We start from the raw sequence: 15945 nt of genomic DNA, 5'->3' as shown, positions 1-15945 counted from the left end.
GCAGTCCCGCCCCCGGCGTGTCGGCTCAGGCGGTGCAGAGTCATGAAAGTGTTTGTAAACAAGTCGACCACCAGGTAACGTTCCTCTCCGTCTTGAAGCACCTGGACGCGCGTGTGTTTTGGAGCGCAGCTGCTGTGCGGCCCTCACGTGTGACCGAGACTTGGAGCTTTGATGCGCGAACTGGGGTGCGCACTACCTAAGCACAGGTCGGCTAATGCTAAGGTTGCTACACAGGAGTGTTTGTTTGCTGGCTAGCCGCTGACCGGCTAGTTAGCCCGATGACACGGCTTTGTTTGGCCAGCCGTCCCTGCCTGCGGGCGGCCCTGACAGCTACGGTCACGGTGGACGATGACCAGCAAGTTCGCGCACTGTTAACAAGCATTTCGCGTCGGTTGCTGCGTTCCAAACCAAACGCAACGTCCATTTGGGTCGTGTCCACCATGTGTCAAACAGAAGCGACCATGTTTTGTTGCTTAATTGTAAAGATATGTCCTCAATATAGCAGTTCTGGAGCATGTTGTTTCCGAGAAATGGCAGGGTTAAACGCCCATTAATTCCGTGTAATCACGCGTGAAATAAATTACACGCAGCTGGTGAAGTTTAAAGGGAGTTCAGCTGTCAACAGTTGTAAACCACCAGTTCAAAATCGATGTCATGGTGCAGAGAGCCGTTACGCCATTCGTCTCAGGAGTTTGCTCATGATTCAAATGGTGGTGCTTTTTTGTGATGCCATTAGAATTCAAGTGCATAAACAAGACACACAATTAGTGAAAGGAAAAAGGCCATCGCATAAACGCATATTCAAATGTTAAAAGGTTCGTTTTCCACTTATTTGCGTACTGTTTTGACCACAGTGCTTTGCGTTTGAACCATTAACCATGCTAGTTTTTTTGTATAGTATATTTGGAATAATGGCTTTTATCTGGACGTTTTCTGTTCATAATCAGTTTCTTTAATTTCAGGATTATCTTGAAATTCTCCCTGTCCATTTGGTCACCTCAGTACATTCTTTACAATCTGGAAAATGCAAGAAAGCATGTGGCAATGTATCTCAAAATGTTATGCTTTCTAATCTCAGAGACCATTTACTAGGTCTAGGTTTGACGGGGCATAAATGCCGTTGGAAGATTGGATTAGATGTCTATTTATCCCACAGTAGGGAAATTCAACAGACACTAAGTGAGTTTGTTCGATGTGGTGTTGTTCCTTAAGCTTGTGTGTTCGCCATTTGATTTCATTGGAAGTCCACAGATCAATTTACATCTGTAACCCTGTGAAGGAGCAACAGAGATCTATATTATAAACATGAATCATTCATCGTGGTTTGAATGAAGAGAAAACGGGGACACAGTCGAAATAACGCTAACATAAATCATTTTTCCTGTATTCAAATTGGATGGTATTCTAGTGTTTGACTGGATCAGGAAGTGTCATGATGCTTGTCTTTAAATGAAAGAGCAGCCTTATGGATTATTATCCAAAACAAATAAAGGCACTAAAGATGAATAAAGCTGTCAAGTGGCCTCTGTTAAATGGCTTTAGTCTTTTCTGAAGACTTGTGTTTGGCGATATTCAACATCTAAACACATTTGGTTTCTCCAGCCGGCCATGTCATGGTGTGAAATGTTAGTCAAGTCGGTTCTTGTGCTGATTGTACAATGTATATTTGTCTTTTTAGCCACTGGAAACTGGATTTGTACGCATTCCTTCACGCTTCTCTCAGTGTCAACACATCTGTGGAAGACCCCTTGACTCTGGAGTATGAAGGATGTCTGAGGTGGACGGGATGACACGACAGTAACTCTTAAACTCAGACAGGACAATCATTCTGGTTTGAGGTTTTCCATCCGTGGCATCCTCTTTCTTGTTGGCCGTGTAAACAGTGAAAATGCCTTGGCCGTTTTCCGAGTCCATCAAGAAACAAGCCTGCAGGTACCTCCTGCACAGGTACCTGGGCAACTTTCTGCAGGAGAAACTGAGCTTGGATCAGCTCAGTTTAGACCTCTACCAAGGAACTGGATCTCTGGCACAGGTGCCACTGGACAAATGGGTACGTCGCCAATCCCTTGTCTTGTCTACTGGGCGAGCTAATCTTTAAAAGGTGTCCCACTTTTCTCCTTCAGTCCCTGAACGAGCTGCTAGAAACCGCAGATGCCCCTTTTGAAGTGACCGCAGGCTTTATCCAGACAATCTCTCTAACGGTTCCGTGGGCTACGCTGCTGCAGGAAAACTGTGCCTTAGAGGTCAGAGGGTTGAAGATGGTGTTCAGGCCAAGACCAAGAGTTGGTAAGACGGACTTTTTCTCATGGAAATGTGCCAGTAACTGGCAGAAAAGAGCCATCCCATCTCTCTATTGTCTTCTGCTTGTTTGGGGTTGGGCTGCGGGGCAGCAGTAGTAGAGACCTCCCCAACTCATTGGGTGTACTGATCAGAACTTATGTTTCTTTCTCAGCATCTGGCGTGGAGCCCATGTGCTGGTCCAGCTTCATGACCAGCAGCATGCAACTGGCCAAAGAATGTCTGAGCCAAAAATTGACCGACGACATGGGAGAGAGCTTTCAGCCGTTTGAGGGATTAGAAAAGTTTGCAGAAACGATAGAGACAGGTTTGTTCAAGGTTCTCAACTTTTATTTGAAATTGCTTTGTTTAATTCTGTTTTGTGTCAATCTTGCAGTACTGAGGCGAGTAAGAGTTACTTTTCTGGACACAGTTTTTCGATTTGAACACACTCCTGAGAACTCTAAAACCGGCATCGCTCTCGAGATATGCATCAGCAAGTAAGTGTCGATGCATTTTCCATCCCTACAGGTTCCCAGCACACAAACAAACAGAGTCTAAAAGGCTTTATCTTCTTCATTAATGCGTCTTTCTTCAGGATTGTTTACTGTGATGAAACCGGAGAGGAATGTTCAAATGTTAACGTTCATCAGCCAACCACCTTCGCACACAAGAACCTACAAATGGAAGGAATCAACGTCACATGGGACGAGTTCTCGGACACTTCTCAAGCTGCTTGTAAATCGTCACCAACATCGACTGTGAGTCAGTCATGTGTCATCATGTCCTTGATATGACCTCCACCTATGGGATTATGGGAATATCCTTCACAAGAGTGGACTTTTCCTCTAGAATTTTATCACCAAAAAAATATAATCTGAGTCACATCCAGATGATTGAGCTTCTTCAACTAGGACAACCAGGAACATGTGTTGGGGTTTTTGTTCCGAGTCTAACAGTCATGCTGTGTGTCGACCTTCTCTCTCTTCAGGAGCCGGAACTTAAACTTTCCCCAAGCTGGAATCCCAAAATCATTTGCGAACCTCATCCCCAGTTCACAGAGCCAGTCTGGAACACTACACCCTTTCAACCCGTGCAAGTCGGGAGTCTAGACGGAAGAATAGAGCTTTCTCTCACCCTGAAGAACAACTCTGTGATGCCAGGAGCAAAGGTGAGGGCAAAGTTATATGTGAACTCAACCGAGTTTTGTTCTTATTGTTTTGGTCTTTTAGCTGGACGTTGTCGGGCACATAGACACTTTGAGTGTCCTGATGTCTCCACGACAAGTTCATCTGCTGCTGGACTTGTGTGCTGCTTACTCTGGTGGAGGTGAGTGTGTGTGACATGATGTTTCATACTGTCTTACTGTATCATTAGTGGTGCAACAAAAGTGTAATTTACTGTCTTGATTTATCATTGGCTTGAGATGGTTTTTGACACGTGGAGAGGAGAGACAGTTTTGAATCTAGAAGACGACAAGCATTATTCTGGAAGAGTGAATTCTCATGCGTACTTCTGTGTGAAGGTGCTCACGATGTGTCGCGCGACAGGAAGAGTCGACCCATGCAGCAGGAAGACGAGTATCGACTACAGATGGAACTGAACCGCTGTCTGAGGAAGGACACGGCTGCTGTTGGTCCCGACCCTGACGCCTACGAGAGCCACACTACCAGAACCATCTCTAGTCGAGGTTTAATGCCATATTTTCACCATCAACTTGGTGTCTTAATAAAAAAATTTTAAACAGTTTTTTAAACATCAGCTACACTCTGATGTCTTTTCCTCGTGGTTTTCTAGATGACGTCTTCTTCTCCATGGCCGACATGGACATGTCCCACAGCCTGTCGTCTCTCCCTCCCCTTGGCGACCCACCAACCGTTGACCTGGACTTGTCCCTCAACAGCAACTACTCTGCCTCTCCAGGGGAATCGCCGTCCGGAAACAAAGCGGTATGAGATCGGAACTCAAAATGATCCTGTAAAATGTGCTGTGTAGTTCATGAGAACCTCCTCATGTGTCCGTAGGCTGTGTGGGAGGACTACATGGATGCGCCTCGGCAGAACGGGAAACAGACTGTTGAGATTCCCAGCCAGCCCCGGGAGTCGGTGCTCACTCACAAACTGTTCAAGCCGACACGTATGTATCAATTTGAAACGTGGCGGCTTCTTGTTTGTCTTTGTTTGTTGCTGGAACGATGCACTGCCACCTGTAGGCCTGGCATATGTACTACTGTGTACTTCTATCATATTGAGTTGATCCCCACTGCGTTCGAGTAACTCTAACTTTGTTTATCATGGCCATACATCCTTCACTAATTTAAAAATTGAGCTTCTGTAGGTTATAACTATCCAGTGTTGCGAACCCTGTCAAAGTGTTTTCTTGTCTGCCGACAGCTCACACATCTAAAGCCCACGGGGATGAGTCAAGGCCCGAGCTTGTTTTGAAGCTCACTCTAAGCTCCCTGGTGGTTTCGGTTCTCCACATCGACCCACTGTCCCCTCCAGACGCCACCTCCAGTCCACTTGGGCCGATGGCCGACCACTTCTTCAACATGGTGGGCTCAGACCGGCTCTCTCCTGCTGCTTTCCTTCAGTCCAGGGCACTTTTTAACCAGGCCTGTCCGCACGACCACCTCAGGTTCAGCCTTCATCTCACTGCTTTCTCTTTCCTTTTGAGCTCGTTCTAACATTTCTGTCTACAGGTTTGTGGGTCAGGGTCTTAAGGTTAACTACGAGCACTGCCAGGGTTCCAGCCTGCGGACGTTCACCACTGATTTCTCGCTGAATAAAATGGAGCTGTTGGAGTGTCTGTTTCCATCAGAGACGGTCAGCGGTGGATCCCACAGAGGCATCCAGTACACAGAGGTGAGAGTCGTGGTCCACCTCAGGAACACATGTACAACACTAAGTCCTGCCTCAGGAGGAACTGATCAGAGGAAGTCTGATTTGATCTTCCGTCATGATAGCTATGTATTCTTCTCTCGCCCTACAGCTCCTGACCTTTGACCCCATAGTCGGTGCCGATGCTGCTCCAAGCTGCTGCCTCCACCTTCTGTACAAACAAGCCGAGCGCAGAGGCCCACAGGTCTTCATATCCACCCATTATTTTCATTTAGAATCTCTTCTGCTTCCTTAAATGTTGATCTGTGTTCGTGTGTGTGTCCAGGGGCCGCAGGCTCGTCTCAGCACCATCCCCAGGAAAGCAGACATTTTGATGGAGCTCGGCCCGGTGCGCTCTGAGGTGGACATCAGCATCGTAGACCGGCTCAACTCTCTGTTGCAGCCTCAGAAGCTGGCCACGACGGAGATGATGGCCTCTCACATGTACACGTCCTACAACAAACACATCAGCCTGGTGAGATTAGATCCATGATGCTGCTGTGGACTTGAATGTTTCAGCTCAAATGTGGTTTTTCATTGTTCAACCCCCAGCACAAGGCTTTCTCTGAGGTGTTTCTGGATGACACCCACACACCCTCCAACTGTCACGTATCCCTGACCATCAGCGCCCCCTTACTGGGTCTTGCCGTTCGCTTTCCCATTCCCGATCTCCGCTCTGACCAAGAGAGGGGTCCCTGGTTCAAAAAGTCCCTCCAGAAGGAGGTGCTGATCTTAGAGGTGGAAGACCTGGAGCTGAAGACAGAGTTCACAGGGGGAAGCTCTCCGGCCCAGAGCAAGATGGAACTCACGTTCCGTGGACTCACCGGTATGTGCCCCGGATATGTGTTTATTAAATAAATGTGCTGCTCATCGTGTTTGTCTGTGACCTCAGGGAAGTTCCAGGAGGAGCCGGATCAGCCGGCCACGCAGTTCCTCCGAGTGTCCCACTGCATGGACGGAGACATGACCACCTCTGAGAGTGTCAAGTTTGATTGGCCCCGGTACGACTCCCTCTTGTGGCTATTTTTCTCAAACCCTTGCTCGACCCATTTCACATTCTAGTTACTTACTTCCCGCTCCAGTCTCAAAGAGCAACTTTCTGTGTGTGCAACAGCATCGTGCTGAAGGTCAACCCCACCACGGTCCGCTCCATCTTGGAGCGGGTCACCACCGAAGACGATGACGGGGCTGAGGACCACTCTCTCGAGGAGGAAGAGGAGGAAGGGGCGTCGCACTCGCTGAAGGACGTCTGCGACTTTGGGAAACCCCAGCCGTCGCCCTTCTCCTCGCGCAGGGTCATGTACGAGAACGAGGAGGTGGGTCGGTAGCCCATGTGTCGCTCGAAGACACAACAATCTCACTCGCCTCTGTAATTCAGATGGTCATCCCCGGCGACGTGGCGGAGATGACGGAGTTCCAGGAGAAAACCATGAACAATTCTCGATACATACTTGAGCTCTGCCTCCCAAACGTGCAGCTGGCTCTCCCCAGCAAGGCCTTCTATGAGAAGCTGCACAACAGGTGAGGCCCTGGAGATACTGCAGATCTCTCAGATGCGTGTGAAACCGAAGTCCCACTCTGTGTCCTGCAGGATAAACAACGACCTCCTGCTGTGGGAGCCCACTGCCCCGTCTCCCGTGGAGACCGTGGAAAGCATGCCCTATGGTGTGGGCCTATCTGTGGCCAGTCAGCTGATCCACACATACTCCAAAGACAGCTTCAGCCAGTTCCGCACGACCGCTCCAGAAGGTGAGGACTTTCATTTCTTCTTTAGCAGAGCATCTGTTTGATGGCCTCTTGGTTGTGTGTCCAGAGGAGAGCAGCGGCTCTGAGGAGGAGAACCTGCACTACTTCTGCCCAGCTGCAGACCTGGGCTTCAGATCTCACCGGAAGAAGAAGCCCAAGGTTCCCAGCAAGACTTCTCAGAGCCTGTTCTCCGTCATCCTCACCGTCAACCACGGCCTGGTGGCGCTGCAGACCAACGCCAAGGTAAATACCACGCCCTGTCACTGCTGTGTAATCTGTCACCTTCACTGGTGGAATCCACATCCCTGCAGAGAGAGGATAAATCTGTGCTGAAGAACAAGCACGGTGAGTTCTGGCTGGAGGTGAAGAACTCGGTGCTGTTCAGTGTGGCTCAGTATGAGGGACACAAAGACCAGCACTTCGTCTGCTTCCACACGGGCAGCGTCTGCATGCATCACCAAGGTAACAAGGCTTGTCTTCGCTGGCATGTCCTTCTGTCTTTGACGCTTTCGTGATTGGTCCTCAGGACTGGTGGACGGCGGGCCGTCTTCCGACATCAAGTTGCCCTGCCGGACGCATCCACACTGGCTGGAGCCGACCATCTACCAGTCTGAGACGTCGCCGGAGAGGTCCTCCACTCCGTCTGAAGGCATCGGGCTGGAAGCTCGGAGTATGGTGTCGGTGGCTGTCAAGGTCTCGTCCCACAGTGCAGAGAGGAACGTCAAGGTAGGTCAAAGATCTGGCCTCATCGTTCTCAACTCATGGTCTCTCTGCTCTCTGCAGGAATTCTTGGTTGCCGTTGGAGTCAGAGGTGCAACATTGCAGCACAGGATGAGCCCCCCTAGTCTGGGCTGGTACGATCAGGTGAGGCCCTAGTTCCTCCCTTACCTTTGACCTAGGAACCGTCAAACTCTTCTTCTTCTGTGAAACAGATTGTTGACTTTCTGAACGTCTCTGATGAGCCGGTGCTGGGCTACGCGCCTCCAACATCCGTCACCACGCTACACCTCCACCTGTGGAGCTGCTCCCTGGACTACAGGTGACATGGAATTTGATTTTTTTTTATGCTATGTAATAACACCGCTCCATCCTCCAGGCCCATTTACCTGCCACTCAGGTCTCTTCTGCTGGTGGAGACCTTCAGCATCTCCAGCAGCGTCTCTCTGGACCACTCGTCCTCGACATTCCGGTAACTGGAACTCGATCTGAGGAATTCTTGACCTCAACATTATCACACTGAGGCTCATCCACTTCCAAACATGCAGGGTCATTTTAGACGAAGCTGCTCTGTTCCTGTCGGACAAGAACAATGCTGTCTCCGTCAACCTGGCACGCGGTAAGATGTTTTCACCAGTGGCCCTCGAGTGGGGGGGACAATGGTTAACTCTAAAGTAAAATCTAGATTTTTTTTATTATTTATTTGAAGCTATATTCACTATGTTTGAAAATGTTATTAGTTCAAAGGTTGGATTTAAGTCTGTCCAAAAGCAGTAGGTTGGGGTTTAATGCTGGTGCCACCTCAGATTATGTCCAGGTGGTGGACATGGGAACGCTGGAGCTCCGGATCACAGCCGTCAAACCTGGACTCAACGAGAAACTGGTATGGATTTGAACATTGCTCCATGAGGAGTTCGCGTTCAAACTGTCAACGCTCTGACGTCTCGCAGGCGGAACCCAGGTTTGAGCTCCGCTGCTCCAGCGACGTCATCCACATCCGGACCTGCTCGGACTCCTGCGCCGCCCTGATGAACCTCATCCAGTACATGGCCAGCTACGGCGACCTGTTCCCTCCGGCTGAGCCGGAGCCCGACACCAAGCGTGGCGGTTCTGCTCAGCGGGCGAAGGTAGCTAAAGAGTTTGTGGTTGGAAAACCACAGATGCTCACCACAACTTACTCTGGGTAGATGGAGAGTCGGCGAGCGTCGCACACGCCGCTGCTCGCTGAGATGGAGCAGCAGATGTTGCAGGACCTGATGAGTGATGCGATGGAGGAGAGCGACGGCCAGAGTGCTCCGAGGCTGCAGCAGAACGGTAGCACATGTTTCTGGGAGACATGAAGCTGAGAATAACAGTGCTGGTGTTCCCTGTGCAGGCTCTCACCACCAGCAGAACCACGACCTGGACCCGCCACGCTCCGACCTCTTCCTGTTTCCGGACGAGAGCGGCAACTCCAACCAGGACTCCAGCCCGACGTACCCGGTGCTGCACTCTCCTCTCATCACTCCCGCCGTCACCCTGGCGCAGGAGACGGACGACTTCTGCGTCCTGGAGCCACCCACGTCCAGTAAAGAGGTCAGTCGTCCCCCGCTGACCGATGTGACCACGGATTCACGCCGCTCTGCTTGTGAAGGACCGGGACCAGGAGCCGGTCGTCACGCGTCTGACCTCGGAGCCGGTGGAGATCAAGTACGACCACTTCAGCCAGCCGCTGGACCGGAGCGACTCCAGCCGAGGCTCCATGAACTTCCCCATCCCGGACGTGCGCTACCTCATCAAGGAGGTCTCTGTGGTGTGGCACCTCTACGGCGGGAAGGATTTTGGGAACCCAATGTTGACTCCCTCCCCCGCTCGGAGTCGAGGGTGAGCCATACGTTGAGCACCTCGCCTTTGAAGTTAAACCAGTTGGGTTGTTAACGGTTGGGTGTTCCAGGTCCACCCCATACAGCTCACCCTCTCAAACGCCTGTTCGACGTTCTTCCGGCCGAGCAGGAGGAGGGAGAGGGAGGAACCCTGACGTGCTGATGGAGATCCAGCTCAGCAAGGTCAAGCTTTCCTGCTGACCCCGGGTCTCTAAGACGGACTGAACGTTTGGCTTCTGTCTGCAGGTAAAGTTCCAGCATGAGGTCTACTCGGAGGTCCAGGGACCCACGGCGTCCACTGAGGACCAGCTGGCGTCCCGGCAGGTTTTCGTGGTGCAGGATCTGGAGATCCGAGACCGACTGGCCACCTCACAAATGAACAAGTTCCTGTACCTGTACTCCAGCAAGGAGATGCCCCGGAAAGCTCATTCCAACATGGTGAGCGTCTGCTGGAAGTGTGCGGTTATCTTGACCGACGTGTTTCACTTTGGTCAATGATTTAACTGTCGAGACTGGAGATTCCCAGCCGCTGACCAAACATCTAATACACGCACCGTTGTTTATTTTACGTGACGTCCTGCGCGTGTTTCCTCTCAGTTGACGGTGAAGGCGCTGCACATGTGCCCAGAGTCGGGTCAGGCTCCCCAGGAGTGCTGCCTCCGGGTGTCGCTGATGCCTCTGCGCCTCAACATAGATCAGGTCTGCTCACCAATCTGACGATGCTGTGTGGACTGGTGCCCAGCAGGGGGCGCCAAAGCTCTGACCAGAGACGCTGTCTGTCTGCAGGACGCCCTCTTCTTCCTCAAAGACTTCTTCTCCAGCCTCTCTTCAGACGTAGAGTTCTTCTCGGCGCCGACCCAAGAAGGTGAAGTAGGATTTGTTCTGAGGCTGAAGGAGGCGCTGCAGTTTGGTTGATGGTCTTGTATCTCCCTCTCAGCCGTCCTCTCGTCTTCGAGGAACTCGTCCGCTCCAGAAATCACCTGCAGCTTCACTAAACAAGCTGGGAGCGGCCAGAACCCGGCGCCCATCATCTCAGTACCGACCCAGAGGAGAATGAGCCACAACGGCTTGGAGAGGTCGACGGAGGAGAGCGACGGAGAGCCTCCTGTGGCTTCCTTCACCGACCAGCCGGTGTTCTTCAGGTGTGCAGTGGGACAGTAGAGCAAGCAACAAAGCCACAATCCTCCTGATGTTTCTGTCTTTAAACAGAGAGTTCCGTTTCATCTCTGAGGTTCCGATCCGGCTCGACTACCACGGGAAGCATGTCGCAATGGAACAGGTAGAGTTTGGCTTGGTCAAAGGAGATCTGAGCACTCACTGTCGGCCTCCTTCCAGGGGACGTTTGCGGGCATCATCATCGGGCTGACGCAGCTGAACTGTTCAGAGCTGAAGCTGAAGCAGTTGTGCTACAGACAAGGGTGAGTTCTGCTGAGACGCCCGGCTGAAGAGCGCTGCCCTGAACCCTCTCCGTCCCTCAGGCTGCTTGGTGTGGACAAGCTCTTCTCCTACGCCATCGGCGAGTGGATCAGTGACATCAAGAAAAACCAGCTGCCGGGGCTCCTGGTTGGGGTGGGACCCATCCACTCCCTGGTCCAGCTGGGTGAGTTAAGAAGAGCGGAGTGCTCCGTCCTTTGGTTTCCACTGAGGTTCTGCTCCAGTTCAGGGTCTGAGGGACCTGGTCTGGCTCCCCATCGAGCAGTACCGGAAGGACGGGCGGATCGTGAGAGGAGTTCAGCGTGGCACCGCCTCCTTCGGGACCTCGACGGCCATGGCGGCGCTGGAGCTCACCAACCGGATGGTGCGGACCATCCAGGTGAAGCTGCGCACGTCGGCGACCTGGAAGCCGTCGCTCGAGACTCAAGCCGTGTTTGTGGTGTTCCAGGCGGCGGCAGAGACGGCCTACGACATGGTGTCCCCGGTGCCTGAGGAGCGAAACACCAAGAGAATCAAACGCTACTCGCACTTTGGACAAGCTCACCAGCCGGTGGACCTGAGGGAGGGCGTGGCCAACGCCTACACGGTGGTCAAAGAGGTGCGTCCTGACTGCGCTTGAAGGTGGTGATGTTGACGCGGCTTCTCCCTCAGGGCATTACGGACACGGCCATGACCATCTACGACGCTGCCACCCGGGAACATGAGCAGCGCGGGATCACGGGGGCGGTGGGCGGCGTTCTCCGCCAGCTGCCCCCTGTGGTGGTCAAGCCTCTTATCATGGCCACGGAGGCCACCTCCAACGTCCTGGGCGGCATGAGGAACCAGATCCACCCGGAGGCTCGGCAGGAGGAGTCGCAGAAGTGGAAGCAGGGCGAGGAGTGAGCAGGTCTATCACCCCGGTTGTACATAACCTCCTGGTAAAAACCTTTGTTCTGGTCGGCGTCTCCTCAACGTGCCTTCATCCTCATCGCTCTTGTTTATGGAAGGGACACGCGCAGTATGAATGTAGCAGCGCCTCCTGGGGCGACCATTTTTGCCAGTCTTACCGTCGGACACCATGTGCTCAAGTGCACCACCGACCTGTGTCGTGTTCATGTCGAAGACTTGTGACCACCTGCCTGTTTCGTCTTGCCGCCAACACCCGCACTGGTCAGTGGATATCAGCGTGGCTGTGGACCGGCCATTAAACAGGTGGTTGTATAGTCGCCGTACCGCGCGCTAGCAAGCACTTGGGTCAAGATTTTAGCTGTAAATCAAGGTCTGTGAGCGTGCGCTTTCATTATTTGAATTCTCGTCGAGAAACTTTAATTTAAACAGCCGGTTCTGACTCTGTATCTAGCTCTGTAAATAGTCCGGTCACAAAGGGAACTGAAAGGGAACTGTCCTGTAATAAGCACTTTCACGTCACTTGAAGGAACCTTCCACAGCGGTTGAAACCATTTTGAGAAAATCAACTTCACCTGGCGGATATTCGGTAATAACCGCTTTTAACTCGGTGTCCTAGCATTTTCAGGAGTGTTTTTGTGTAGAGAGAATCTTTGTGTATATATACTTGTACAGCTGAATTTGTAATAAAAGCATGAAGGTGAGTTGAAATGTCAAGGGTGAATCCAGGAACCAAAGAAGGAGCTGTGGAAATATCCTTGTTATAAATAGAAAAATTTATTTCAGCACCAGTAGTTTGATAACATATTTCACCATGTTTACTCACGTTCACACTCGGGACATTTATACACTCAAAACTTAAAACCTCTGGTTCGTAGTTGCCTTTTTTTTTTTTAATGTAAGAAACTTCTCACAAAAATATACAAAACAGAATATCTACAAATGTTATCTACACTGGTGAAATCAAGGAAACCAAAGTTTGCAGCAGACTTTTACCTCCCCCTTCCCACCCGCCCGCCCGCCCTCGGCTAGAACATTCCATTTATTATCCGATGACACGACATTGATATTTGAAGAGTAGAAACGGTTAATAGTTGTTAATAGCAGCACATTGATAAAGGACCACGACGAGCATTCGAACATCAAAAGTCACCTCACCCCCCCCCCACGTTTCTGAGGAATTTGGTTTTGAACGGATTGTCTCCCGAGAAGCCATGCACACTCAAAGACCACGGACTCCAACCCTTTAAAGCAACACTGTGAGAGCCAGCTCGGACCTTTACGGTCTCAGTTGGGGACACGGAGCCGCCTCCTCCAAGCTGTGCCAAACTTCTGAAGGCATACCCATAAGGTGGCGCCCCCCTGTGGAGAACCAGCATCCACCCCGTGACTGGTCCATGAAGGAACTGATCGTCGGCTGTAGGCAAAATTGTGTCCCCAGCATTTGAATGATTTCCTGTAGCTAGAGATGAACGCATGTAATACTGAGAGCTTTATCATGAGAACATCACCAGGGTCCAGTTTTAAAAACGATAAACATGAGCATCATTCTGGGCTTGCTACGCCATCAAACTCGATTTGTATCGACACTTCCATATGAAAAGTTATCTTACGACTTGGAAGTGGTGCAACTTGACGTGATCCGATTTGTAGTTAAACATACAACGCCGTTTCTGAAGAAACTGCGCGTGAATGCGCTTCGTACCGTGGCTGTACGTGGTAGTTGTGAGATTGCGCTGACCAGAGCTACATTTTTGAATGGTGTCTGTAGCTGAAAAGACAGTCGAGCAGGGAGCAGTCGAAAACCTGTTAGAAATCCCCATTGAGTTGTACTGCAGCAGCCTGTGAAGTTTGGTTGCCACAGCAACGCTTCCCCTCCCTTCTCACTCCCACAGCAGCAAGTTATTTAGCTGATTCACTCTGCCTCACAGTGGCAGCTTTACCTCCTAAACAAACGATATCTCGAAAACCGAAGCAGATAGCGAAAGAATTAGCGCACTGCGAGATTCCTGAGGCTTTTGTCTATAACTGACTTGAATTTCAAGTGTCTGTAGTCAGTTGTTTGTGCATGATGGCGAGTTGAAATCGAGTAACTTTGCCGCGATTTCCCTCTGACCTTCTCCATTTCAATGGAGCCGAAAACCGTGTTTGTCTGCGTGTTTTGTGTCTCACGCAAATTGTGAAAATGCTGCAGCTTTTCTGAGCACATCATACCAGGGAGGACAAGTGTGACTACAAAACTGGTGATTTACATGTTTCTGTGGTGCACTGTTAGCTCACAATCGTCGAATGAAAATGCTTCTTTCGATTTGATTTTCTGCTCCACTAACGTTCTGATTTTTGCCAAATCTCAAGTTGCTTGAGGCCAACAATACAAGTTTGCTTGGGTTATTGAATGTAGAGCGACAGAGGAGAATTGCAGCTACGTTTTAAGGTTTTCACCGAGTTTCTAGGCCAAAGTATGGGGGCGCCGCGAGCCGTTGAACTAGTGGTAAACATCTGAAGTCTGTCGAGCATTCACGCGATTAAGCTCGAGACAAGTAGGGGGCGCTGAAGAGACCCTGCAGTGTTGCTTTAAAGGATACACAACATGTCATGAGCGGAACACTAACAACACAACCACAGGAACAGACCGGAACCGTCGGGGCGACACAGTGAGCAGGTCGGGCGTAACGGTGCATAGTAGCTTTGGCATGCTGACGTCCCGAACGTAACCGCGGACGTTACATTCAGGACGAAGGCCACAGGATTTGGAGTAAAAATGGAAAATAGAAATCTGCTAAAGAAAAAAAACAAAAGAAGAGTCCAAACCCTCGCACCTGAAAACACAGATTAAGGCTGATTCTGACTTCTACCTCTAGAACGGCTTCCATGAGAGAGGAACTAGGAAGGAAGGTGAGAACCCAAGGACACTCGGTTCCGATGAACTAAACACGAGAACGACACAGCAGTGACGCTTGCAACCGTTCCGACGACGACGTCATTCCAACGAGCGCCTCGCTGGTCAGAAAAGGTGGATTCAGAAAGAGACACACTGAGAGACGTGATGGCTGCGGACAGACTGGGGTCTGGAGGACGTGAGGGAGGTGGATCCTCAGTGGGCAGCGTGGACGCATCTCCACACGAAGAGGCTGAAACGGGATGAGACTCGTGACTCGACACGCTCGGGTCGTCGCGGCGTTAAAACCACGTACCTTCTGTCGTCGCCGCCCGCGCTGACCACGTAGTGGTCTCCGTTGGTGAAGCGCACGTTGGTCAGGTGAGCCGAGTGGCCCAGAAAACGCTTGTGTTTGGCCTGAAACGAAACCACCGGGGGTCAACATCCCAAGGGCGGTCAACACTTCAGACGGGTTTGTGGGTGACTCACAAACTTCTCTGGACAGGGGAAGTCGAAGAGCCGGACCATGCCGAAGTCGTCCCCGGTCACCATGTTGAGACCCGAGTGGGACACGGAGGCACACGTGACGTCGGCCTTGTCGGAGGTCCGGGACCAGATCCCCACCACCTCGTCCCCGAGCACGCTGCGGGGTCACATGGTCACGTCAGTACCGACCCCTCACCCTCGGTCTGAGGCGCTCACCTAGTCCAGCTGGCCCAGGTGATTCTGTCGATCTGGTTCTGCTCGGTGATGGGCTTCCCGGACGGAACCTCGTACACCAGACGCTTGTACGCCCCGGTGGAGACCTGAAGAGACACCATAAGCTTGCTGCTCGTCGACCCTCCTCCTGGACTTGCCGGGGTCCTCACCTGGATGTGGACGCTGTCGGCCGAGAAGTCCATCTGCATGACGAAGCTGGGGATGTCCCGGCAGCAGTTGATCCGGTTCAGCTGCGGCCCGAGCGTCAGGTCGTAGAAGTCCACGGCGCTCTCAGCCGACCCCACGGCCAGGTATCGAGAGTTGGGACTGAACCTGCAAGACCAGGCCGAGTGTCAGTGTCAGGTGTTGTTGAGAGGACCGGCGAGACGGACCTGATGTCCTGGATGGAGGAGCGGCGGTCTCGCTTCTTGCCCCAGATCTTGAGTGAGGCGACCAGGAGGATGATGAACTCTCCGTTCTTCATGCCGATGGCCACCATGTCCCCCTCTGGACTGTAGCTGACAGTACAGGCCGGGTGGCCCAGGTTCACCTTGTTCAGCATCTTCTG

At 51.6% G+C, this 15945-nt stretch overlaps 2 protein-coding genes across 4 annotated transcripts in view; one reads left to right on the top strand and one right to left on the bottom strand.

Annotated features, from left to right (window-relative positions):
* Positions 1–3: 3 nt before the first annotated feature.
* Positions 4–12708, top strand: LOC128746933 (autophagy-related protein 2 homolog B-like). Of its 3 annotated transcripts, none has more exons than XM_053844296.1 (43): positions 4–74; positions 1679–2050; positions 2124–2286; positions 2453–2605; positions 2675–2777; positions 2876–3038; positions 3269–3448; positions 3510–3606; positions 3803–3967; positions 4075–4226; positions 4302–4413; positions 4671–4914; positions 4979–5141; positions 5269–5361; positions 5443–5631; positions 5709–5982; positions 6049–6157; positions 6271–6472; positions 6535–6677; positions 6748–6905; positions 6970–7145; positions 7214–7364; positions 7429–7628; positions 7686–7766; positions 7835–7941; positions 7999–8091; positions 8168–8238; positions 8426–8502; positions 8570–8746; positions 8807–8933; positions 8995–9194; positions 9253–9482; positions 9553–9664; positions 9728–9919; positions 10079–10180; positions 10268–10346; positions 10419–10623; positions 10691–10760; positions 10817–10899; positions 10960–11081; positions 11140–11294; positions 11364–11513; positions 11567–12708. In XM_053844296.1, exons 2-43 carry the CDS (start codon positions 1889–1891, stop codon positions 11795–11797), a joined length of 6216 nt encoding a protein of 2071 aa, XP_053700271.1. In that variant the 5' UTR covers positions 4–74; positions 1679–1888; the 3' UTR covers positions 11798–12708. The 3 variants fall into 3 exon arrangements, 2 of the variants coding, with proteins under 2 accessions (XP_053700271.1, XP_053700272.1); XM_053844297.1 differs by having other exon boundaries at positions 61–206; XR_008412614.1 differs by lacking the exons at positions 10960–11081; positions 11140–11294; positions 11364–11513; positions 11567–12708 and having other exon boundaries at positions 10419–10625; positions 10693–10760; positions 10817–10895.
* eml5 (EMAP like 5) overlaps positions 12442–15945 on the bottom strand; it is a 27866-nt gene continuing 24362 nt past the window's right edge. The window contains exons 39-44 of the mRNA XM_053844298.1: positions 15770–15942; positions 15548–15710; positions 15381–15484; positions 15168–15321; positions 14995–15095; positions 12442–14931 (exon numbers count right to left, since the gene is read on the bottom strand). Of these exons, the coding sequence (XP_053700273.1) occupies positions 14895–14931; positions 14995–15095; positions 15168–15321; positions 15381–15484; positions 15548–15710; positions 15770–15942 (732 nt within the window). The 3' untranslated portion in view covers positions 12442–14894. The remainder of the gene's footprint in view (positions 14932–14994; positions 15096–15167; positions 15322–15380; positions 15485–15547; positions 15711–15769; positions 15943–15945) is intronic.

Source organism: Synchiropus splendidus, chromosome 16 (assembly GCF_027744825.2).
Source record: "Synchiropus splendidus isolate RoL2022-P1 chromosome 16, RoL_Sspl_1.0, whole genome shotgun sequence".
NCBI lineage: Eukaryota > Metazoa > Chordata > Actinopteri > Syngnathiformes > Callionymidae > Synchiropus > Synchiropus splendidus.
The sequence above is the reverse complement of the archived record's forward strand: the minus strand, read 5'-3'. Positions and strand labels throughout refer to the sequence as shown.